The sequence below is a fragment of the Cherax quadricarinatus genome, chromosome 97, assembly GCF_038502225.1.
Source record: "Cherax quadricarinatus isolate ZL_2023a chromosome 97, ASM3850222v1, whole genome shotgun sequence".
Taxonomy (NCBI): domain Eukaryota; kingdom Metazoa; phylum Arthropoda; class Malacostraca; order Decapoda; family Parastacidae; genus Cherax; species Cherax quadricarinatus.
This window is the reverse complement of record NC_091388.1, coordinates 6,830,001-6,857,037: the sequence shown is the minus strand read 5'-3', so window position 1 is coordinate 6,857,037 and position 27,037 is coordinate 6,830,001. Positions and strand designations below refer to the sequence as shown.

At 42.2% G+C, this 27,037-nt stretch overlaps 1 protein-coding gene across 2 annotated transcripts; it reads right to left on the bottom strand.

Moving 5' to 3' along the window:
• Positions 1-1,831: 1,831 nt before the first annotated feature.
• On the bottom strand, positions 1,832-26,451 carry tral (trailer hitch). Of its 2 annotated transcripts, none has more exons than XM_053800211.2 (7): positions 26,214-26,451; positions 21,821-21,984; positions 21,132-21,459; positions 7,241-7,382; positions 6,346-6,888; positions 4,275-4,430; positions 1,832-3,274 (listed from the first exon to the last, which is right to left on the bottom strand). In XM_053800211.2, exons 1-7 carry the CDS (start codon positions 26,332-26,334, stop codon positions 3,130-3,132), a joined length of 1,599 nt encoding a protein of 532 aa, XP_053656186.1. In that variant the 5' UTR covers positions 26,335-26,451; the 3' UTR covers positions 1,832-3,129. The 2 variants fall into 2 exon arrangements, with proteins under 2 accessions (XP_053656186.1, XP_053656187.1); XM_053800212.2 differs by having other exon boundaries at positions 2,987-3,274; positions 21,288-21,459; positions 26,214-26,450.
• Between the last annotated feature and the right edge of the window lie 586 nt (positions 26,452-27,037).

Genomic DNA, 27,037 nt, shown 5'->3' with positions numbered 1-27,037 from the left:
ACTTCTTGCTGATGATACTGTGCTTATGGGAGATTCTAAAGAAAAATTGCAAAGGTTAGTGGATGAGTTTGGGAATGTGTGTAAAGGTAGAAAGTTGAAAGTGAACATAGAAAAGAGTAAGGTGATGAGGGTATCAAATGATTTAGATAAAGAAAAATTGGATATCAAATTGGGGAGGAGTAGTATGGAAGAAGTGAATGTTTTCAGAGACTTGGGAGTTGATGTGTCGGCGGATGGATTTATGAAGGATGAGGTTAATCATAGAATTGACGAGGGAAAAAAGCCGAGTGGTGCGTTGAGGTATATGTGGAGTCAAAAAACGTTATCTATGGAGGCAAAGAACGGAATGTATGAAAGCATAGTAGTACCAACACTTATATAGGTGTGAAGCTTGGGTGGTAAATGCAACAGCGAGGAGACGGTTGGAGGCAGTGGAGATGTCCTGTTTAAGGGCAATGTGTGATGTAAATATTATGCAGAAAATTCAGAGTGTGGAAATTAGGAAAAGGTGTGGAGTTAATAAGAGTATTAGTCAAGAGGGCAGAAGAGGGGTTGTTGAGGTGGTTTAGTCATTTAGAGAGAATGGATCAAAGTAGAATGACATGGAAAGCATATAAATCTATAGGGGAAGGAAGGCGGGGTAGGGGTCATCCTTGAAAGGGTTGGAGAGAGGGGGTAAAGGAGGTTTTGTGGGCAAGGGGCTTGGACTTTCAGCAAGCATGCATGAGCGTGTTAGGAGTGAATGGTACTTGGGACCTGACGATCTGTTGGAGTGTGAGCAGGGTAATATTTAGTGAAGGGATTCAGGGAAACCAGTTATTTTCATATAGTCGGACTTTAGTCCTGGAAATGGGAAGTACAATGCCTGCACTTTAAAGGAGGGGTTTGGGATATTCGCAGTTTGGAGGGATGTGTTGTGTATCTTTATATGTGTATGCTTCTAAACTGTTGTGTTCTGAGCACCTCTGCAAAAACAGTGATAATGTGTGAGTGTGGTGAAAGTGTTGAATGATGATGAAAGTATTTTCTTTTTGGGGATTTTTTCTTTTTTGGGTCACCCTGCCTTGGTGGAAGACGGCCGACTGGTTTGGGGGGGGGGAATTATTATAATCAAAAAGAAGCACTAAGCCACAAAGGCTATACAGCAGATAGAATGAAGAGGGAAAGTTTAGGTGGCATGTTGAGCAACATATTACACTGCACTTAGGGAAAATGTAACGTATTCAGGTTGTATTTAGAGAATGCTCATCTATAGAAAGATGATTATATTCAGGCAAGAGGTGGCTAATTTATCTGGGGCACCAACAGAACCCCACATCCTTGTGTTGTACATAGAGATCAGATGAACACTCCATCTTTTGCATCACACACAGTGGCATACTGGGCCAGGGCAAACGAAGCACATTGGGAGCCTAGAGTAATCCAAAATTAAACTGCCAGCTGAAGCTTTTACCAGGAATCACAGCAGTCACTGCTACCCTAATACTCGTTCGTTAGTTAAAACTCATCCCTGAAGCATTAACGGTCTTCCTTGATGCAATCTGCAATTGGTGCTGCTGCTTTTTTCTGGCAAGGCAGCAATAATTTATAACGGTATAATTTTATCAATTTTTCGGAGGCAGCTGGTTTAAAAAACTGCATACATTTATGGGTGAATGCTAAACTTTAAGGGTTGCTATCTGCAATATAGGCCATCAAGTTCAATCCAAGGAAGGACATAGGGTTTTCCCTTTAAGGTTTTGCAGGCATAAGAACCCCTTCACATGTTTATTTTACAATTTTAATAATAATGCATCAATTATATCCCTAAAAGAAAATAAAAGCCATTACAAGTGCTTTAAAGTTTATTGTAAAAATAGATGTTCAAAAAGCACATTTTTTATGTGGATGATGATCTCCACATATCATGGACGTTGGTGGTGTCCACATGCTGCCCTGCACTATTCAGCCAATATTACCTGATGCTACCAATTGTATAATCTGCAAGGGCAGTGTTGAGATGGAATCCTGATCAGTTTTATTTCCAATATTTATAGCTCTTCATACATTAAGAATTTAACCCTAACCAATTTAACTATTACATTGTAATCAACTGGACAATTCAATGAAAGTGGTAAGTAACCTAATAAATTTAACTACAGGATCCTCTCAAAAAAATTAAAATAAATAAAAAGTATCATTGTCTCAAGTTGAACTGCATTAAAAAAAATACTGATTTTTTCCGCAGCAGGTGAAGCTGTAAGGTATTCGTGTAGTTTTCCTTTTTGATCACAACTTTCACTTCAGACCTCCTTGGCCTCTTATACGAGGTACCAACCTACACGTCTATACTGGCAGGCTCCAGTATTATCTAATGCTTCTATCACTCGTAACAGGAGGGTCCTATTTGTACATTTTTTATACTGATTATGTTCCATTTGCCGGACAAAAAGGAACTGCATATGAATGTCATAGCATAACAATGGCTTCCAATCATCACAGTCAGCCATTTGGTAAAAAAATTTCCTTGCACCTAGAGAAGACTAACATAATGCTGCTGGTTTGTAACCAACACCCAGAATCACCATTTAAAGAAAACCTGTTCAATAAATCCAATCATCACTTGCTTATCTTATTCACTCTTTTCCAGTCTTTTCCATTCCTCTTGCCAAGTAACACCAATTTATTCTCTAACCAAATCACTCCAGAGCCTTTCTATCCAGTACAGTCTTTCCAGGAACTGAACAGGTCAGGTCTTCTCTTGACAATGTGGACCAAGTAAATGTCTCTTTTTACACTATCTGCCAACAGATATTCACAAGCATTCATCTTGCTCCAAGAAAAAAAAAAAGTTCCCCAGAAGGTTAATCTTTGAACCAAAATACTCAATTTAATACTTTCTAACTTCGAGTTAGAACTTTCGAGTCTATTTTACTTTCTTAGTTTCAGCACCTTTCACAATCTAATTTCACCCAAAGTGTCAAACACCAAGAGAAGTAAAGATCCAGTTGCATTGATTAAAGCTTTAAATTATCTCCTTACCTAGGAACAGTCACCCTACAATAATTTATTTTTGTTTTTTTACACATTTTTTCATATTCTCAACCTTCATCCTGATCCTAGGTAGGTGCAGTATTGTGCATCACACTATTACTTGGCCTGTGTAGCATTCCGAACTGCAGATGCATACGAGCTACCAGCTCCACCGCCACCTCTTGACATTCCGTTCACGTTTACTATACCGCCTCTTCCCCCACCACCACCTCTGCCTCCACGAAAGACACCACTACCAGACCTGTAGGATGGATGCACTAGCTTTTAATTCCATAAAATTATGAAAAACTGTTAGTGAAAAATTTCAGTCCTGTAAAATAAAGCAATTAAAAATTATACAGGAATACACAAGAAATTATTGAAACTGGAAACATATACAGTGGACCCCCGGCTTACGATATTATTTCATTCCAGAAGTATGTTCCGGTGCCATTACTGAACGAATTTGGTCCCAAAAAGGAATATTGTGATTAGATTAGTCTATTTCAGACGCCCAAACATACACGTACAAACGCACTTGCATAATTGGTCGCATTGGGAGCCGATCGTAAACCGGGGGTCCACTGTACTAATCATCTACGAGAAGAATCACGATACTGTATATTTATTGTGAATGAAAATTCAAAGTGGAAAGCAAGTGTTATACAGGAGATTCCTGGGAATATAAGTAATGAACAGGAAATGTTTTAGTGCCAGTTATATCTAAATTGTTTATTCTGGACCCTATTTTTTAATTGTGTGAAATTGGCCAAATTACCAATTTGTTACTATTGGGTAATTTAAATAATTAAATAGGCAGTTTCTTGTACTCAATAGAATGGAAGGCATACTAGTGAAATAGCTAAGAGTCTGGTCGACAAACAGCAGAATTGGCCTAAAATAAGCCTCAGTGGCGACAGCGCCTATGCGTAAATATCGCCAAAACTGCCAAGTTCGAAAAATCATAATTCTACAAGTTCTCAATCAAATTTTGTACTTTTGATGTCATTACCTCCAGGAAGTTCCTCTATCATTTCATAAGAATTTTTTAAACCTTTAAATCCTGAGAGTCACTTTTAGATTGGGGTCTGGATCCTGAAAGGGTTAAATAGGTTTGGTAGATTTTCAAGAGCTCCGTTGTAATGATTGCCATAGCATTGAAAAGTAAAAGTTTAGTTTCTATATAAAAAAAGTATGCTCGAAAATTCACACTTTCCCCAAAATCAATTTTATGTATTACAGAAATTCAATGATACACATACCTGTAATACCCTTGGTTATAATTATACGTGCGATAGTAACCTCCACGGTAGTAACCACCTCGACCACGAGGGTAATATCCTCTTCTGGCTGAGCTCACACCAAAAGTTTCCACATTAATCTTGCGTTCATGCCTCCAGTCAGGACGTTGGCTATTCCTGAAAAGATGGAGCATTTAGGAAATTACCTGAACACTAAAGTGTCAAATGACAATATTTAGTGTTTTAAAGAAAATGAAAGGTCCTGAATATGGCACTATGTATCCAGCAGGGAACATTTACAGTACTGTTAATTAACCTTATCAAGATTTAAATCATTTTATTTATTATTTTTTATTATCACACTGGCCGATTCCCACCAAGGCAGGGTGGCCCGAAAAAGAAAAACTTTCACCATCATTCACTCCATCACTGTCTTGCCAGAAGGGTGCTTTACACTACAGTTTTTAAACTGCAACATTAACACCCCTCCTTCAGAGTGCAGGCACTGTACTTCCCATCTCCAGGACTCAAGTCCGGCCTGCCGGTTTCCCTGAATCCCTTCATAAATGTTACTTTGCTCACACTCCAACAGCACGTCAAGTATTAAAAACCATTTGTCTCCATTCACTCCTATCAAACACGCTCACGCATGCCTGCTGGAAGTCCAAGCCCCTCGCACACAAAACCTCCTTTACCCCCTCTCTCCAACCTTTCCTAGGCCAACCCCTACCCCGCCTTCCTTCCACTACAGACTGATACACTCTTGAAGTCATTCTGTTTCGCTCCATTCTCTCTACATGTCCGAACCACCTCAACAATCCTTCCTCAGCCCTCTGGACAACAGTTTTGGTAATCCCGCACCTCCTCCTAACTTCCAAACTACGAATTCTCTGCATTATATTCACACCACACATTGCTCTCAGACATGACATCTCCACTGCCTCCAGCCTTCTCCTCGCTGCAACATTCATCACCCATGCTTCACACCTATATAAGAGCGTTGGTAAAACTATACTCTCATACATTCCCCTCTTTGCCTCCAAGGACAAAGTTCTTTGTCTCCACAGACTCCAAAGTGCACCACTCACTCTTTTCCCCTCATCAATTCTATGATTCACCTCATCTTTCATAGACCCATCCGCTGACACGTCCACTCCCAAATATCTGAATACATTCACCTCCTCCATACTCTCTCCCTCCAATCTGATATCCAATCTTTCATCACCTAATCTTTTTGTTATCCTCATAACCTTACTCTTTCCTGTATTCACCTTTAATTTTCTTCTTTTGCACACCCTACCAAATTCATCCACCAATCTCTGCAACTTCTCTTCAGAATCTCCCAAGAGCACAGTGTCATCATATTTACACAAATTCAAACTGGAGATTCCTAATTATGGAATTCTTATAAACACCCTACACTAGGGCCCTACTTCAATTCCCCACATCAAGCAGAAAGCAGACAATTGAAGGCAAAAATGCATTGATCAAAGAAGTGCTAAACTTACGATGGTCGGCAAAAATATAAACAAGGCTAAATGTGTGGTACACAAACAAATGGTAATGATAACAGGTATAAAGATGTGGGTACACATCACAAAACTTGGTAGGCTCCTTGACGCTGGTGGGAGGCTCTTGAACTAGGGAACTGGATCTCTGCTCCAATTTCCTGAATTAAGCCTGAAGGCCATCCACCCTCTCTCCCCCAAATTGAAAAAAACCCAATTCTATCAAATCTTTCAGATTATTTTTTGGGGGTAAATTTTAACAAGAGTGGATCAACACCAGACACTTCATAAGACATGCAGAAAAAAATCCAAAATTTTTTTACCATTCTCAGTCAAAAATCAGTTTGTTGCAATCCCTAGGAAAATAAGTTTTTAAGGAAGATCACAATGAGTTCATCAATGTAAATAAAATACAAAACAAAGGTAATACTAAATGAAAGTAACTGCCAGCAATGCTTGGGGATGCAATTCCTGCAAATCTGAAGGGAGCACTATACTGTCCTGTACTATACATGCAGTCTTATTTTTGTTAAGCATTTATGTCTTGAGTCTGATTTTTTCCTCACCCCAACCTACAAACTTACCCTTGACTGCGCTCAATTGACTCGCACGAAATGCTGTCAAAGAAAGACTTGCTCTTATCATAACATGTTGACTGAGTCTCCACATCATCCCCAGCATTGGTTTCATGCCCCGAATCATCCTTCTTGTCTCCATTCTCAGTGATCTTTGTTTTTGCAAGTTGACTTCTAACTTCCTCAAACTCCTCATTTGCTTGCTCAAAGTCAAAGTCTTTTTCAAATAACTGCCGATCCTGGAACTGTCTTTGTCTGGTTCCTTGATTAAAGATCTGTCCCCTGCCACGCTGCCCTGAAGGTCTTCTACTGCCCCGGCCACGGTTCATGCCGCCTCCACCTCTGCCTTGATACTGCTGCTGCTGGCGATACGCATAGTACTGATTATTGTACTGTTGCTGCTGCTGTTGCTGTTGCTGCTGCTGTGGCTGGTTTTGACTCTGTTGAGGCTGTTGTTGACTCTGTTGCTGTACTTGTTGAGTCATTTGCTGTTGTGGTACCTGCTGAGTATTGCGTCTACTTTGGCCACCCTGGTTACTACTCCTCTGAGATCTGAAAAAACACAAAGGTCAGACTCATCCACAATAAAATGAATTTTAATAAACTTTTACAACTTAGTACTCAACAAAAAATTGAAAAATCCAATTGTATGAATTTTGAGTGGCAATTTTACACGCAAATAAGAGGCAACAGGACAAATATTTCTTAGGTTGTAAACTGCTAAAATAGAATGTAAGAAATACTTGTGCATATTGCTATTTGAAACTTCAAAAGTCAAATTCATACTTTGAGAATTCAAGTCTACAGTGCTTGTTATTACCAAATAGTTTTGGACTAATAAAATTTTAGCACTTCAAAATTAAGGCAATTAAAATTTTGATGGAAAATTATATTCTCCATTTACCTGTCTTGTGACTGCCGCTGTGGCTGTGGTGGAGGCTTCTTTTTCTCCTCCCTGGTGGGAGGTGGGGACACTTGAACACCAGCATCAGAGACTGGGGACTTGCGAGTAGTGGGTGTGGACGATCTTGATCCTACTAGTAGGTCTGATACAAAACGTTATCCTGTTACTTTGTAATGAGTTTTATTCAGATCTTGCATCAATCATAAGAAATATCCACTTTCCAGAGCCAGCTATTACTCAATTACACTGCTAAATACATAGGTCAGAGCTTGGGGAGTGGTAGTTAACAAGGTCTGATCCCAAAGGGAAGGGCAGCTCCAATTCCTTGTATGAAGATCTTTTTATCAGCATTAAGGCTTCCCCTTTATGGGATTAACTACTGTGGGCCACAATACTTTACTCACTCTTCAAGAAGGTACATTATCTAGGATTGTTTTAAAAGGCTAGTAATATGGAATTTAATATGGCATTTGAACTAGTTACCATGGGACTATAATTTATACCTAGAAAATATTGAAGTACAGTGCCTGCACTCTGAAGGAGGGGTGTTAATGTTGCAGTTTAAAAACTGTAGTGTAAAGCACCCTTCTGGCAAGACAGTGATGGAGTGAATGATGGTGAAAGTTTTTCTTTTTCGGGCCACCCTGCCTTGGTGGGAATCGGCCAGTGTGATAATAAAAAATAAATAAAAAATATTGGAGACCTTAGTTTCAAGTCAAGACAAATACCTCAAGAGACCGAGAGGTACTGAATTACATTCACTGAAGGAGTGGTAAACCCAAAGGGATAAAATAAGGCATTCAGGTTTTATTCAAGGAATTGGAGCATTGGTCCACGAGGTACTGAAGACAGTGCAAATAAACCTTGTATCATAAAATCTTTATATTCACCAATATTTAACAATGATAATGTAAGGGAAATTAACAAAATAGCTTTTTCAACAGATACTGAAATTCCTACAAACAGTTTCTGACCAACCAGAGTGTTTTGCCTATGGGTGAAGTTTAATTTACTTAATGCCTAATATCTGCTACATTTAAGGCTCTTGGCACATTTGTACTCCAAGATGTTTAACTGTCCACTTTCTGTAAGTGTTCCTCCACTTTCACCTACTGTACTGTCCGTTACGTACATTACACATCTCCCACGACAGTACTTCCATTATGTGCAACTTTCAACAAAAACAAATTCAAATATTACTAAAGTACTTTTATTAGTGTAAACTTGTATGTACATGTGCAGAAAGGCCAATTCAGAAACAGATCAGCCTCAACATTTTAGTCTATCATGGGGAAATGCAGGGTCACACACTCCATGCATTTCCCAATTTTGATGGTCTAGGTATGTGAATACAGTAGTGAATTAAATGTTAATGGTAAGGCAACTTTACAATTAATTAAAACTATTGTATACTCACATGCATATTTAAATTCATTACTAATGTGGTAAAAATATTTAATAAACAATTTTCTACAGTGACTAAAAATAGTGCATTACTGTCACCAACTAAAACAAAGGAACAAATGCCAAAAGACTAATGCAGCAGTAAAAATGTTTTTGTACAAGGCTGAAAAGCTAATCAAAATAATACAATAGAGAATGAGACTTTTGTACATCCACACATGAACAAAAGTCCAAACAAAAGTGTTACAAACACTTGTCAATGGCACAAAGATGAAAAAATAGAAGAGTACAGCACTATATTCAGAATATCACAGGGACCCTTTTCAGGCTTTAACATTTATGTTGTCAACTAACCAAGCAATAAGGGCTTTAAACCATACTCATGTTTCCTAACAAGTTGATAGTGAGACAAGCCAATGGCTCAATAACTGCAAGAGATCACTGGCTAATAAGGGATGAACTCTGTTCAGAATGGAGAAAGCACACTGGAACAAAGTTCTTGTAGACCACAACTTTAGACAGTACAGTATTATTATTATTATAATCAAAAAGAAGCGCTAAGCCACAAGGGCTATACAGCGCTGCAGGGTAGGGAAGGAAGCAAGGGAATTGGATGGCAGAAGGGAGGGGGGATGATCAGCAGGTTACAGAAAACAGCGGGGCAGGGGATAGTACGGGGGTAGAGGGTAGCAAGAGATTCAAGTAGAAAGGGCTGAAAGTATCAGAATTTGTGAAGTCAGTCAGTCGTTGTCAAAAAGTCAATGAGAGAGTCCGGATGAAAGGTGGGTCCATCAGCGAGAAGGGAAGGTAAAGAGAGAGCAGCGGGGCGAAGACGACGACAGAGGTAAATTCTGCGTGCTCGTTGATAAAGTGGGCAGTCCAACAGAATGTGGCTGACTGATAATGGAGCTTGGCAATTCTCACAGAGAGGAGCAAGACGCCTCTCCATGAGATATCCATGAGTAAGACGAGTATGGCCAATGCGAAGACGGGAGAGAGTAGTCTCCCAACCTCGACACTGGTGATAAGAAGACGGCCAGTAACCTATACTCGGTTTAATAGACTGAAGTTTGTTGCCGAGCATAGTAGACCAACGTTGTTGCCAACGGGTGTGAAGGTGGGAAGATATTACAGCAAAATAGTCCGTACATGGAATACCTCTATAAGAAACTGGTAGGTAATGTACTGCTGACCGCGCAGCAGTGTCTGCCTGTTCATTGCCCTGTACGTCAACATGACCAGGGACCCAACAAAAAACAATATCTTTATGCTTAGTAAAGATGCGGCGTAGCCAAAGTTGGATACGGAGGACTAAGGGGTGAGGTGTATCAAATTTTTGTATAGCCTGTAAAGCACTAAGGGAGTCTGAGACAACCACAAATGATGACACAGGCATAGATGCAATACGGATAAGTGCTGTAAGGATGGCATATAATTCAGCAGTAAAAATACTAGCTGAAGATAGTAAATGCCCTTGTACGACGCTGTCCGGAAACACTGCTGCGAATCCTACGCCGTCAGAAGACTTAGAGCCATCTGTGTACACAGCAATGGCATGAGAATGAGAGTGAAAGTGGTCAAGAAAAAGAGAGCGGGAAGCGACCGTAGACAGTTGGGCTTTCGAGCAAGGGAGGGAGAAAGAACAGACTCGAACAGCTGGAACTTCCCAGTGGGGTAGAGAAAAGTGAGATGCTACATGTACATAGAAAGGTGGTAGTTGAAGAGAAGACAAGAGCGAATGAAGGCGAAGAGAGAAGGGACGGAGTAAGCAGGGGCGGCGAACAAATAATGTCTACTAATATCAGTGACCATTCTATAAATGGAAGGATTGCGGAGATCATGAGAGCGTACATAGTAGCGCAGGCAATGGGCATCACGGCGATCGGATAAGGATGGAACGTTCGCTTCTGCATAGAGGCTTTCGACAGGGGAAGAGCGAAAAGCACCAAGGCATAAACGTAATCCTTGGTGATGAATGGGGTTAAGACTAGAGAGAGTAGCAGGAGATGCCGCTGAATAGATCTGGTCACCATAATCAAGTTTCGATAAAATAAGGGTGGAATGTAGGTGAAGGAGGGTTCGACGATCAGCTCCCCACGAAAGATGAGCAAGGGTTTTAAGAAGGTTCAGCCGGCTGTGACAAGTTGCCTTCAGAGAGGTAATGTGAGGTTTCCAGGATAACCTACGATCAAAGAGGAGGCCCAGAAACTTGACTATCACGTTCAGGGATACGGGAGCCATAGAGGTACAAAGGATGATCGGAGATGACAGAGCGTCTAGTGAAAGTGATTTGGTGGGTTTTAGTGCTGGAAAATTTAAACCCATGTGTGGTGGCCCAATTGGAAACACGGTCGACTGCATGCTGGAGAGAAACTGTAAGGAGGTGACAGTCAGCGCCTGCACAGGCAATAGCGAAGTCATCAACATAGAGTGATGACCAAATATTTGATGGAAGACTAGAGGCCAAATCATTAATAGCAAGGAGAAAAAGTGTTGTGCTCAGAACACATCCCTGGGGGACACCTTCAGCTTGGATAAAGTCCGGGGAGAGCACATTATTAACCCGAACACGGAAATGCCTGTCAGTTAAAAAGTTCTTAAGGAAGGATGGTAGATTGCCTCGAAGGCCTAAGGAGTGGGCTTGGGCTAAAATATTATACCTCCAAGTTGTGTCATATGCCTTCTCAAGGTCAAAAAATATGGCAATAACTGAGTGGTTATTCGCAAAGGCATTACGAACATACGTATCCAAGCGCAGTAAGGGGTCTATGGTAGAACGTCCCTTACGAAAGCCATATTGACGAGTGGAGAGACTGTTGTGTGTCTCTAAATACCACACTAAACGTCTATTTACTAGACGTTCCATTACTTTGCAAACTGCACTGGTAAGAGCAATGGGACGATAGTGGGAGGTTTCATGTCCCGTAGTGCCTGGTTTGCGGAAAGGGAGAACAATGGCGGATTTCCACAGCTGTGGAAGAACTCCTTGTGACCAAATAAGATTGTAAAGGCGTAATAGGACTGCAAGGGCTGACTGATGTAAATGTTGTAGCATACGAATATGAATGTCGTCGGGCCCAGCTGCCGATGATCGACAAGCTGAGAGTGTTGCCTCCAGTTCTTGAAGTGTAAAAGGCACATTATACTGTTCTTCTCTGAGAGAAGAAAAGTCCAAGGGTGCTAACTCTCTGGCAGACTTTGAGGAAAGAAATGAGGGGCATAGATGGAGTCCCTGAGAAATACGGACCAGATGATTGCCAATTTCATTGGCAACATCTAGTGGGTTTGCTATATCAACACCGGCAACCCGCAGAACAGGAGCCGGGTCAGGAGAATATTTACCACTCAGTTTTCGTACTTTTTTCCAGACTGCACTCATAGAGGAAGCAGAGGTGATGGTGGAGACAATCTCGCCAGCAAGTGCGTTTAGCGTCACGGATGACACGGCGAGCGATCGCACGCTTCTGTTTAAAATCAAGGAGTCGCTCTGTGGTTCTATTGTACCGGTACCTGCCCCATGCAGCGCGTTTCAAACGTACTGCACGAGCACAAGCAGGAGACCACCAAGGCACGCATTTCTGAGAATGCCTGCCCGAAGTTTGGGGTATAGAATGAGAAGCTGCGGTGAAAACGGAGGACGAGAAGAGGTGTAAAAGCTCATCGATGGAGGACGAAGAAGGAACCTCTTTAAAAACAGTCAGGTATGAGTAAAGGTTCCAATTTGCCCGATTAAATTGCCAGCATGGGGTGCGAAGAGGTGGCGAATATGAAGGGGAAGTAAGAATGATTGGGAAATGATCACTGTCATGTAAGTCCGGGAGAACAGACCAAGTGAAGTCTAATGCGGCGGAGGAAGAGCAAACTGAGAGATCGATGCAAGAGAGAGTATGAGTCCGAGGATCAAAATGGGTGTGAGTACCTGTATTTAAAACGTGGAGGGGGTGGGTGGCAAGAAAAGCCTCTAACTGAATTCCACGGGAATCACAGTGAGACCCCCCCCAGAGGAAATGGTGGGCATTAAAATCACCAAGTAACAGAATCGGTGGCGGTAATGACGAAACAAGGAAGGCAAAATCCGGAATAGATAATGCCCGAGAAGGAGAGAGATATAAAGAACAGAGCGTATACCACCTATGTAAGTGGATACGGGCTGCTGTGTAATGCAGCAAAGTATGAACAAATAGCTGATGGTACGGAATATCAGTGCGGAGAAGAAGGGCACTTTCATTAAAGGTCCCATCAGGAAAAGGATCTGAAGAATACAATAAATTATAGCCTGAGATGTGAGAAATAACAGCAGAGTGTAATTTTGGTTCCTGTAAGCAAACACCAACAGGGGCAAACTGGGAGAGTAACATCTGAAGCTCACCCCGATTACCCCTGAGGCCGCGTATATTCCACTGTAAAAAGGCCATGATTGGCAATGATAAAGATACTTGAAATCCGCAGGTAAGGGTTCCTACGGACTAGAAGGGTTAGAAAAGTCCACATGCGGAGGCAGTGGAAAATGTTCAAGCAGCGAAGGAACGGTGCGCTGTGAAGAAAGGAGTTGCGCAGATGGAGCAGAGGAGAGAGAAAGAGCGGAAGGTGGATCAGTGTCCATTGATGGTTTGGTCTCTGCAATATATTCAGAGATTGCTTCAAGTGTTTCGGAATTCAGAGATGTCGTATGGGAGACAATATTGGGAATGGTAGGGGGAGGATGAGTAAAGATTGGAACTGTATTGGACTGTACCAAGGTAGGGGGGGGGGGCGAAAGGGTGGAGGGAACTGGAGAAGCGTGGCAGGGGACAGAAGAGACAGGAACCTGGGAGGTGGCAGAAGAGGAAGAAACTTGGGAGGGAACAGGGGAGGAAGGTACATTACGAGGAGGAGGGTGAACCTCTGCACTTGTAACTGAGCCAGTGAGAGGGGAAGAACTAGGGACAGAGACAGGGAGGGTAAAATGAGGAGGTGGAAGATGGGTAGGAGGTGTTACCGGACCTTTTTTTGACTTTTGAGAAGTAGAGGGACGATTGGGAAGAGGTGTCGTACGAGGTCTCGTCGATACTGAGGCTTGTAAGAGAACTCGAAGAAGCGAGATTAGACTGAGGCGTTGAAGTAGGGACGTCTGAGCCGAGGACAGCAAAAGGATTAGATACAGGAGTGATTATGGGAGAGGTAACCACAGAGGTGGGTGTAGAAGATGGGATACCAGAAGTGGGGGGACGTTTTGAAACACGGGAATAAGAAACACGTGGGAGTCTCCCTTGGAGGCGGAGATGAGAAACTGCCATGGCATAAGGGAGACCTTCTGTCTCTTTGAGGTAACGGATTTCCCGCTCGTTTAAATAGACCTGACAACGGCGAGAGTACGAAGGGTGAGCCTCATGACAGTTAAGGCAAGAGGGAGATCGATTGCAACACGTATTAGAATGGTCATCGGCACCACAGACTGGGCATTCGGAGATACCTGGAGACCTGGAGTTTACCTGGAGAGAGTTCCGGGGGTCAACGCCCCCGCGGCCCGGTCTGAGACCAGGCCTCCTGGTGGATCAGAGCCTGATCAACCAGGCTGTTGCTGCTGGCTGCACGCAAACCAACATACGAGCCACAGCCCGGCAATATTTCGCTGGATGGGCAAATCGCCAGCAATTTCTACACTGTTGTGGTGTAGGGATCACCTTTCGAACTTGTAACCGATGTCCTGCTATTGGGCCGTGCGGACGTGCTGCGCAGTAGCTCCTGACTGAGTTGGCATTTGCGCAGTGTTGACGTGTACTTGGCTCTGTGAAGACCTGTTTGCGCGCTCTCTAGAATTGAAGCAAGATGCCCTCCATCAAGCAACTTTACCAACAGCTTAAGGAAGAATTGAGGTTGGCGAATTTGGAAATTCGGCGATTGACCGAGGAAAACAAGAAGATTCGTAGCAGTCCTCCTGTGTTGAGTCCTCAGGTCAAGAAGGGAAACTGGTCAGTGGCTGGACAGCAGGGAAAGAAGTTGACGATCAAGAAGACGAATGGAAAGGTAGAAACGATGAAGAAGAAAGAGACTGCCGTGGAAACTGTTGTGGAAACATCCAATACATTCTCAGTGCTACCGGACGAATGTGAGTTGACTACTGGGAACGACATGACGAAAGACATTAAGGAAGGTAAGAATATTGTTGTTGTTGGGGATAGCCAAGTTAGGTATATGGATAGGGCGTTCTGCTTGAAGGACAGGAGTAGGAGACAGAGAGTTTGCTTTCCTGGGGCTGGGATGGAGGATATTGTTAGCCGTCTGGATGACATCATGAGAGGTAATGGGAGCAATCCTATTATCTGTCTCAGTGCTGGAGGCAACGATGTTGGCAGACGTAGGAGTGAGGACCTGATTAGCAGGTATAGGTCAGCAATAGAAATAATAAGAAGTAAGGGTGGGAACCCTCTCATATGTGGTATTTTGCCAAGGAGGGGAGTTGGAAGTGAATGGTTGTCCAGGGCAATTGGTGTCAATTGCTGGCTGGACAAATACTGTAAGGAAAATGCGGTAACATTCATTGACAACTGGGACCTCTTCTATGGCAGAAATGACATGTATGCTAGGGATGGGGTTCACTTATCTAGGTGTGGGGTGGGAGCACTGGCAACTGCAGTGGAGGGAGCAGTTAGGACTTTAAACTAGGAATAGTTAGTGGTATGGGTTTTGGCAGGAAAACAGTGAAGTCCCAGTGTAGTAATATTACGAGTTCTAGGGGAACTAGTAATAATAAGAACGAGATAGATATTGAAAAGCCAGGGACCTTGGGTGATAAGGACAATAATAGGTTTAGTAGAAAAATAGAAATGAGCAGGAAGGGTAAAGAGAAAGGAGAGTCTTTCAATGTTTATTATGCTAATTGCCGTAGTGCTAGGAATAAGATGGACGAGTTGAGATTAGTTGCTAGTGTAGGTAACATTGATGTATTTGCCTTAACTGAGACGTGGTTTAATTCAAAAAGTCGGGACATGCCTGCGGAATGTCATATTCAGGGTTTTAAATTGTTCCAAGAAGATAGAAGTATTGGGAGGGGGGGTGGGGTGGCATTGTATGTCCGAGATCGCTTGAACTGTTGCATAAAAACGGGTATTAAGTCTGAAGTAACACATACAGAGTCTGTTTGGATAGAATTTTCAGAGGGGCATGAAAAACTGATTTTAGGAGTGATATACCGTCCCCCTAACTTAGATAGGGACCAAGGGAAACTACTATGGGAGGAAATTGTTAAGGCCACAAGGCACGATAATGTAGTAATTCTAGGAGACTTTAACTTTAGTCATGTTGATTGGAATTTCTTGACTGGGAATTTAGAATCGTACGACTTCTTAGAAGTATTTCAGGATTGTTTTTTGAAGCAGTTTGTGACAGAACCTACAAGGGGAAATAACCTGCTTGACTTAGTCAGGGCAAACAATGAATCCCTTGTTAATAATTTAGAAATTTCAGAGGAACTGGGTGCTAGCGACCACAAATCAATTACATTTAGCATTGAATGGAAGTACGATAGTAGCGATAACTCAGTAACAGTCCCAGATTTTCGCTTAGCAGATTACGATGGGCTTAGAGAACACTTATCATCTGTTGACTGGGGTAACGAAGAGAGCTATCAATATGACAGTTTTCTGAACACTATACATGCTGCTCAAAGAGCGTTTATCCCATATAAAGAAATTAGATCAAATAGAAATGACCCAAAATGGATGAATAATAGGCTCAAATATCTACTAGGGCATAAGAAAGGAATTTATAGGCGTATCAAAAGAGGTGAGGGTCATCTTATGAATCAGTATATTGACATTAAGAGGGACATTAAAAAGGGGATAAGAAAAGCTAAAAGGGACTATGAAATTAAAGTTGCTAGGGATTCTAAAACTAACCCAAAAAGTTTTTTCCAGGTCTATAGAACAAAAGTTAGAGATAAGATAGGTCCCCTTAAAAATAACTATGGGCACCTTACTGACAATGAGAATGAAATGTGCTTGATTTTGAATAATTATTTTCTCTCAGTTTTTACACAGGAAGACACTAACAATATTCCAGTAATTAATTTTTACAGTGGGCTAGAAGAAGATAAATTATGTAACATCACAGTCACTAGTGAGATGGTTGTGAGGCAGATAGACTGAAGCAAAATAAGTCGCCGGGTCCTGATGAGGTTTTTTCAAGAGTTCTTAAGGAATGCAAAATGGAACTCTGTGAACCATTAACTAATATTTTTAATTTATCTCTTCAAACAGGTGTAGTGTCCGATATGTGGAAGATGGCTAATGTAACTCCTATTTTTAAAACAGGGGACAAGTCGTTACCGTCAAATTACCGCCCAATAAGCCTGACCTCAATTGTAGGCAAATTACTAGAGTCAATTATAGCTGAGATTATAAGAAGCCATCTCGATAAGCATAGCTTGATAAATGATACTCAGCATGGATTCACAAGAGGCCAGTCTTGTCTAACTAATTTATTAACTTTCTTCAGTAAAGCTTTTGAGGCTGTTGACCACAATAAAGAATTTGATATTATTTACTTAGATTTTAGTAAGGCTTTTGATAGAGTTCCGCACCAAAGACTGTTAAAGAAAGTGGCAGCTCATGGCATTGGGGGAAAAGTGCTCTCGTGGATCGAGTCATGGCTCACTGACAGGAAGCAGAGAGTGTCCATAAATGGGGTTAAATCCGAGTGGGGATCTGTAACAAGTGGCGTTCCACAGGGATCAGTCTTGGGCCCGTTGTCGTTTATAATATATATCAATGATCTTGATGAGGGAATTACTAGTGATATGAGCAAATTCGCCGATGACACAAAGATAGGTAGGATAATTGATTCAAACGTAGATGTTAGGGAACTTCAGGAGGATTTAAACAAACTCTATTCTTGGTCAGAAAAGTGGCAGATGCAGTTCAATGTAGATAAATGCAAGGTTCTGAAGCTTGGGAGTGCCCATAACCCTAGTACTTATAAATTAAATGATGTAGAACTTAGCCATACAGATTGCGAAAAGGACTTGGGGGTTATGGTGAGCAGCAACCTTAAACCAAGACAGCAATGCCTAAGCGTACGTAATAAGGCAAATAGATTACTGGGATTTATATCAAGAAGTGTAAGCAACAGAAGTCCAGAGGTCATACTGCAGCTTTATACATCATTAGTAAGGCCTCACCTTGATTATGCAGCTCAGTTCTGGTCTCCGTATTACAAAATGGACATAAATTCGTTAGAAAACATTCAGCGTAGGATGACTAAATTAATACATAGCATTAGAAATCTTCCTTATGAAGAAAGATTGAAGACTCTTAAGTTACATTCACTTGTTAGACGAAGAATGAGGGGAGACCTGATCGAAGTGTATAAGTGGAAGATAGGTATTAATAAAGGGGATATTAATAAGGTCTTGAGGATGTCTCTCCAAGAGAGAACGCGCAGTAATGGATTTAAATTAGATAAGTTTAGATTTAGAAAGGACATAGGAAAGTATTGGTTTGGAAATAGGGTAGTTGATGAGTGGAACAGTCTACCTAGTTGGGTTATTGAGGCTGGGACTTTGGGTAGTTTCAAATCTAGGTTGGATAAGTACATGAGTGGGAGGGGTTGGATTTGAGTGGGACTTTCACATCAGAGCTTATTTCTTGGGTGGCATTGAAAATTGGGTTGGGCAAATGTTTTGTTAGTGGGATGAATTGTAAAGGACCTGCCTAGTATGGGCCAGCAGGCCTGCTGCAGTGTTCCTCCTTTCTTATGTTCTTATGATGGGAGTCTCGGCTGTCAAAAGTTAAACGAGCCACATTGCTAGGGTATCGTCTCCGCCCACGGGCAGGAAGAACGTAAGTGTCTACCTTGAGGACTGGAAGATCTTGGAGTTCCAGCTGTTCTAGAATGTCGGTGCCACATGTCTGGAAATTTTGTTGAACTATGGTATGGGGCAGAATGACGGTACCACTACAAGAATTGAGGGAATGATGTTTTTCAAGGGTGACAGGAACAGTATCTATATGGGAAAGACGAGAGAGCTCACGAGCCTGGGTAGCATTCTGTACGGTAATGATGCGCGTACCGCTCTTAAGAGCATGAAAAGAAATATCTTTACCAACATGGCGTAGGAGTGCCTTGCCAATACTATGGTCAGAAAGATAGGCAGTAGAGGAAGTTGGTCGTAAAGTGAAGAATTTAGTCCACTGTTCAGTCTGAAACTGAGCGTGGAAAGGTAGTGAAGGACGTGTCGATCGTTTCTGAGAAGAACGAGAAGGTGAAGGTGGAGAAGTATCATCAGCAGGTAATTGTCGTTGACGTTTAGGCGTGGGACCAGAGTTGGTCCGACGTGGAACGGGTCGGCGATTTGAAAATTGCCGCACCGTAGAGGGAGAGGCCGGAAGCATAGTCAGAGGAGAGTGAAGGTCTGATAAATCGAAGGAGTCAGTCGAGGCCTCAGTACCTGAAGCGGGTGAGAAAACAGCACCGGCAATAGGTACAGAGGCATGAGGAATGTCTGAAGAATGGTCCAAAGACGAGGCGGGGTCAGAACGGGGTGCGGTATCAAGAAGGGGCCCGGGGGTACCAGGTTCATGGACTAGGGCTGCCATGGTTAGGTTACTTCTTTCTTTTTGTTTTTAAGAAAAAAAAAGAAAGAAAAGAAAATAAAAATAAAAAAAAAAGAAAAAAAAGGGGGGACCGGGGAGGGATAGTTCCTAGGAGGAATGAAAGGGCCAGAAATCTCCCTCCGCGCCCAAGAGGACCTCAGCACCGCAAGTAGCGCAGATGCAGCATGGAACCCATGCCATACCCTACCCATCATGCTAGTAAACTAACAATCCGGGATAGCAACCTCACATCTGCCGAGCTACCTCGGTGGACAAAAGAGAGGGCGGCCGGATATCCGCCACAAAGCGTACCTCCTTCGGCCACCACCCCCGGAATCCGAAAGGTGGCTTCCAGAGATACACTCGTCGCCCGAAAGACACCCAAAGCTACTCCGGGATACCGGAGAGGGATCGGGACATCCCCAGGCGATCCAGATTCCACGGCAAACTACGCCACCGCTAAGAACCTCAACGGAATGGGATGGACCCCGGTATCCTTTCTCCTACCCAGGAACTAGCGCGCCTGTGGGAGAAATCCCAAAGGACAAAAAGAGGAAGGGCAAAAGGGAGGAGTGGGGAGGAGGAGGAGGAAAGGAAAAAGGGGAGGATGGGATAGGGGAGGGGAGATTGGGGGGTAATTAGGTTCGGTCTGAGGAAGAAGACCGATAGGTCTAATTCCTCAGACCAAGAGCCTCTTCACCACGCCAAGGAGCCCCCCTTGAAGAGGAGACAGTACAGTAGTTATTTGTGATGTACAACTTCCTATGCATGAAATCACAACACTTTTCTAGTCACACATTTATATACACATTTCCAATTGATAATGATTTGTCAGCAACATGGTTGCAGTATAGTCTGCTCACCCTCACTGGTCCTCTACAAACACTGGAATAATGCGACTCAAAATCCTAAAACTATCTTTGGCAACTAACAAAACATCTAATGGGTTTGAACCCCTTGCAGCAAGCCAGTCCTAATAATAAAACAAAATTCATTTCTACACACACAAGCAGCCTTGTACAAATGCATAGGCCCATACCAACTTCCCATATACAGAAACACCTAGTTGGGTGAATCTTGTTAGGCTAGCACTGAATGGTTGCCTGAACTGGGCCTGCCAGTTTAAGGACTCGTGCCATGGGTTCCACCACAAACCAATTGTAGTTACTGGGGTAGTAACAAATAACCAAGATCAAAATTATCAGTGCTCAGTATAAGGCAGAAAGGTTTATGGCACTTATGACTTGGAATAATGAAGGGACCATGTGATACAGTACACCAAGAAAATCTATCAGTAAATAGAACAGTGAAAGAGTTACCTTTCCTGGATATAACCATTAATTGGAGGATATAATCATAAATTTAACATTCAGCTAATTATTTTGTCAATATTCTTACTAGATTAAAATTAGCATAAAGACTTTCTACATGCACAAAGTCACAATACAAGCAAAAATACCAGCCCCATCACTGGACGAATCAAACTACTGGTTCATACTAGTCAACAATAAGAATGATTCATAAACTTTGAGAAGTATTTACCAGGCATTTCAGCTCCCCCTGCCTTTGGACAAGAAAAACTGCTTCCAATGCATACAAAAATTCAAATGTACAAAAACTAAATAATGTATTCTGATACGAATGCATCATTACCCAATTTCTGCTTCTCGCAAGACCTATGGTTGTTTGTTCCTAGCCTGACCTTAATTCATATCCACATGTTTATACATTACCCTTGTACCTCAGGGAAGCAGTAATGTGCAGTATTTTTCTATTTCATCTTCATGGGATTTGTGCCACCAACCACTCATTACACTTTGTATTTAAGATATTTATTTTTACATACAGTACATACTATCTCAACCCCTCCCAATACATTAAAACTAAATTAAGATTTACGTGGCACTTGCTCCTACCTGTTTGGTGAAGTGCATGTGTACCAGACTGGGGTGGAGGACCAATTGGGGCTGGCACTGCCACAGGGACAGTGCCAGACTGCTGATCCAGGCTACCACCACCACCACCAACACTACTACCCACACCACCACCACCTGCCACAGTATTCAACTCACTGGGCTGAGTTGTCGAGCCCATAGGAAAACCTCCCGCCCCTGGGATACCCTGCTGTGTCATTGACTGGCCATATGCACTGTAGGACAGACCCAGGCCTCCACCAATTGGACCAAGGGATTGACGTGAGAACGGTGCTGCCTGGAAAGATGATGGAACTGCTGGGGCCGAATGCTGAAAGATGAAAGATTGTGAATAGCACAAAATAATTCATTATTATTATTGTAATCAAAAAGAAGCGCTAAGCCACAAGGGATATACAGCACAAAATAGTTTAAATTATGTTGCTATTAGCATACAAACTACCAATATCACTAAGCTTTGCAACAGTAAAATAAATTTCTGAAATTACCAAAGTGAACATCGAAACTCGTGTTTCTTCCATTTACATTTAGTAATTTATACAGAAAGGTTACTGGCCCTTGCTCCCATCATTTTAGTTGCTTCTTACAACATGCATGGCTTACAGAGGAAGGATTCTTCTCCATTATCACGACAACACGCTACAAAAAATTATGTAGGATCTAAATCACACCTGGACAATTGCAGGGTCATTGTGAAGTAGGGTGGGTTGCTTAGGCGTATCACAAACTTCTATCTTCTTGATGTCTGTTCCTCTGAAAATAATGTATTCATAAACTTCATCCCTTGCAGGAACTGGCATCTCTGTTGGGCGGTCTTCTGTCCCAAACGATCGCACTAAAAAGAAAATTTAATTGGGTGAATTAAGATTTAGTACATAATGGCAAAGTATTCTGTATTTGGGAAAGAATAAGAACCTTACTTGAGAAATATTAAGATTAAAACATTGATTTAACAAGATAACTAAGGAAAGGTTGTCCAGTAATGGCAATTACCAATAGAACCAAAGAATTTTTCCTAGGTAGTAAGAAGCATGGATAATTTTGGAAAGTGCCTGCTCAGATCAGTTACAGTATAAGTCTTAAATTGAGGTTTTACTGTTAGACCAGGGCTAAGCCCATCTGTCAAATTTTTTTTTATAACAATCTTTTCTCCAAGGCAGGATGTCCCAATAAAAGGAAACGACCATTACGCGTTCAACAGCCGTCTTGCCAGAGGTGTACAAACATTGCTAGTCTAGATACTGGAGTAAAGCCCTGGAATTAGTTTGTGCTTATTCTCAGCTCAATACTTCAATAAAATTGCAAGACTAATGTATTTTATGCCTAGTTTAGTCACCAGTAACCTTTATCAATATTAATTTTTTTTTATCTTTTTTGAGGGGGGGAAAAAAAAAATCTACAAACAAGGGATCCCATATTCAGCCCTCTTCCCCATGGAATGCCATCTGAGTGGTCACCACTAATTTCACCTCTTGTGTCAACTAGTGCCTATGATCAGTCATATCCCAATAAAGAGTAACAAACCAGTCATGCACAAAACCACGACAGGCCTCTCTGAAGTCCACAAAAGACTAGCCATATCTCAAGCAAGCATTTCAGAAAACCATGAACTTTGCATTACAAGAAGCCCTCATGAAACAAAAAGTTCAATTTATCATGATACTCATTGTTCAGATTTATTGACCAAGTGAAGCTATGAGTTTTATGATTACGATAATTTTCCCATTGGGAAGGTGATGAATAGAAAGTGAAGAATTAGTTTCCTGCTTTTAAAGAGGCATAATTTAGTGGTTTGAGGGAGAGGGTAAAGGTTTAAGAGCACTAAGGGCTTCACTATCCTGAAATCTAGTCTAATGGTGTCAGGTACGAACAAGTGGATAACAGCGGGTTTTTATGGTTTGACATGCTGTTTGTGAGAGAAATGTACCATGGAAAGGATTCAGAGACACCCGTTAGCAGGGAGTTTTAGCAGTGCCAAGTACAGTGCACTCTGAAGTACAGATGGGGATGTAACTCAAAGGATCATTTAAACTATCATGTTTGCTCAATTCTGGCAAGAAAGCTTTTTAATTTTTTATTTTAAGGTCACACTGCCTTGGTGGATGACTGCTGGTTTTTAAAACAAAAAGGATATGTCTGGCATGACACCATTCATGTTGAATAAGTCATGTACCTAATAGTTCTCTGCTAAATTTCTTAAGAACCCCTGGAAAGTGGTAATCAGAGCCCAGTGACTCACTTTAATCTGTCTTGTCTGATAACCACATTAGTAACTGATCTTGCTCATATGTATTCATGTCTATTATTAATGTTTGACTCTTTGTAGCTTAGTAAAGAGACATGCACTGTGTTTAAAACACAGTATTTCCATTAAAACAACCAGAGTATCTTCTCCCAAATCATAGTCCTATACATAAACTACCTTAAAACTATTTGTCAGATACCCCTCACAAGCCAAATTTCAAATGCAAGGGAATTTTTAATAGTACCTTTCAAGTCTTAAAATTTAGCATTTGACTTGACAGGTGATATCTTAATGCACTAGTATACTGTTTCCATTATATTCAATCTTTTGGTACTGCATTTATCCATAAAGCTTATCTATCCAACTGCAGAAACTTACATATGCTCTCAGTGTATCACACTGGGAAGAATCTTCTCAAGTGTCAGACTGACCTGGTAATGATCTCGAGCCAGTTCACTTAATTCAACACTAGCTAGGAGGTCCCTTAATCTTAGTCCACATTGCAAAAGTAACCTCAACTTCCATATTTTATGACATCGAAAGTACTTAGTTTGCTTTTGTTTTTAAATTTCTCAACTAATTAGACAAGATAATGAGACATTTAAGTATAAAATTATTTTAACACTAACCCAAGATATCCCAATCAAGCCACTAGCTATGTGTAATTATCACCAAGGCATTTTGACTGTCTTCCCCAGGATGCCACCTAAAATAGCCTCCAGTCCCTGGTAGCTGCTGCCAGTCCCTGGTAGCTGCTGCCAGTCCCTGGTAGCTGCTGCCAGTCCCTGGTAGCTGCTGCCAGTCCCTGGTAGCTGCTGCCAGTCCCTGGTAGCTGCTGCCAGTCCCTGGTAGCTGCTGCCAGTCCCTGGTAGCTGCTGCCAGTCCCTGGTAGCTGCTGCCAGTCCCTGGTAGCTGCTGCCAGTCCCTGGTAGCTGCTGCCAGTCCCTGGTAGCTGCTGCCAGTCCCTGGTAGCTGCTGCCAGTCCCTGGTGGCTGCTGCCAGTCCCTGGTAGCTGCTGCCAGTCCCTGGTGGCTGCTGCCAGTCCCTGGTGGCTGCTGCCAGTCCCTGGTAGCTGCTGCCAGTCCCTGGTAGCTGCTGCCAGTCCCTGGTAGCTGCTGCCAGTCCCTGGTAGCTGCTGCCAGTCCCTGGTAGCTGCTGCCAGTCCCTGGTAGCTGCTGCCAGTCCCTGGTAGCTGCTGCCAGTCCCTGGTAGCTGCTGCCAGTCCCTGGTAGCTGCTGCCAGTCCCTGGTAGCTGCTGCCAGTCCCTGGTAGCTGCTGCCAGTCCCTGGTAGCTGCTGCCAGTCCCTGGTAGCTGCTGCCAGTCCCTGGTAGCTGCTGCCAGTCCCTGGTAGCTGCTGCCAGTCCCTGGTAGCTGCTGCCAGTCCCTGGTAGCTGCTGCCAGTCCCTGGTAGCTGCTGCCAGTCCCTGGTAGCTGCTGCCAGTCCCTGGTAGCTGCTGCCAGTCCCTGGTAGCTGCTGCCAGTCCCTGGTAGCTGCTGCCAGTCCCTGGTAGCTGCTGCCAGTCCCTGGTAGCTGCTGCCAGTCCCTGGTAGCTGCTGCCAGTCCCTGGTAGCTGCTGCCAGTCCCTGGTAGCTGCTGCCAGTCCCTGGTAGCTGCTGCCAGTCCCTGGTAGCTGCTGCCAGTCCCTGGTAGCTGCTGCCAGTCCCTGGTAGCTGCTGCCAGTCCCTGGTAGCTGCTGCCAGTCCCTGGTAGCTGCTGCCAGTCCCTGGTGGCTGCTGCCAGTCCCTGGTGGCTGCTGCCAGTCCCTGGTGGCTGCTGCCAGTCCCTGGTGGCTGCTGCCAGTCCCTGGTGGCTGCTGCCAGTCCCTGGTGGCTGCTGCCAGTCCCTGGTGGCTGCTGCCAGTCCCTGGTAGCTGCTGCAAGTGCCTGCCAGTCCCTGGTACTCTCCTTCCTTTAAGTTCCTACAAGTCCCAGGTATTAATCTTGCTTCGACTGTTTATGGGTTATCCCAGGTAATTTACACCATAACAGTACAAGTGTACCAAAATAAACTACCAGTCCCTAGTACTTGCCACTGATTCAAGGCATTTATTGGTATAAACTAGAGTTTACTGTCTTTCATAACCTTTCTCAAGTAGGCAGAAATGTGGCTTACAAATGATATAAACTATATTAAGGGGGAAACACTAAACCCATAGGGAAACAGGTGATATTCAAGTCTGATACATGGGAAGAGCCCCACTCCCTTGGATCTGAAGCCCTAAACAGGCAACAAGGTACCTGCCTAGTTTATCATAATACAAATTAGTGTCTAACGAGTCATTTTAAGTAATAATCAGCTGACTTAAGTCACGTGATTGTAAAATATTAGTAGCTAATAATTTACTACATATGTCATAGATAACAATGGCCATTTAATGCTGATAAAAGGTTCTTGATGTGAGGAATGTCTGCTAGTCTCTCCTTCCTCGGATCAAACTAGTTAGCTCAAATGACAGTAAGCTTGACCACCCGTACGGATTTAACGCCTACCTAATAGTTAACACTAAACCCGCGTCATTTATTACGCCATTTAAAGTAATTCCGTCGTAAAACCAAATTATCTTAAATTAAAAAAATGGTCATTTTTATAGCACAAAATTAAAACAATATTAAGTTTACAAAGACATTTCCGCGTCATTTTAGAAAGTGCGACTGAAAGTATAAACCAAAACTCAAAATTAAACCAAAATGGGTGAGGGAGCGAGTTGCTTCACTCACTGACGGGGGAAAATTAAGTTAAAAATGGAAGGTAGAGCCATAAAGGTTAAGTTTATTCATAGAGGTCCAGCTTTTGTTATTGTAAACAAACAAAACTTACCCTTGGCCAGGGCGATAATCGACTCCTGAGCGTCAATGGTGTACAAAATGCCCTCATATCGAATTTCTGATTTGGATATCAGGCTTATTTTACTGCCCAGGAAGGGTATAGGCCCACTCATTGCTGTGGTTCACTTTTAACCAATTAATAACACCGATGGCTTTGGATATTTGCTAAGATTTGAGCGACCTCTCACTCATTCTCTTCCATGAAGGTTACCGGTCTGTGACGTCACGGGTCAACCACCGCAATAACTACATTTATATTAACTTTTCAGCCTCCATACTGCTCTCTCTACGAAAAAAATATTATTTTCTTCTTCAGTCAATCATGTTTTAAATTTTTATAATTTATATATGCCGTTGTTGGATTTTTTGAATATTTGCAAAGTCTTTGAAAGGTTGATCTACAGGCGGGAAGTTCCAATACTTTTAGAAATTGCGAAGAACGCACTTTTATCTTTGTAATCCATTATAAACCTCTATAACAAATTATAAAATATTTATATTAGCATTATATTCAAAACTATATATTTTATCTGTCCAAAAAGTAATAATTTAACATATAAATTATTTTGTGCGCTATGAAATGCAAGAGAAGGTTTATATATTGAAGCAACATAAAGCTCTATATATTTATATATTTACTTTACTTTATAAAAACATATAAAATCATAATTACATATAAATATTTTTGTATTAGAAGTCTTTGTTGATTTGTTACTAAACAGCTGATAGTTTTAGAAGACAAAACACGGCAAATGTAAGTGAAACACATCATTGTCATATTATTTCAACTAAACAAGCCGCAAATATATACAAACC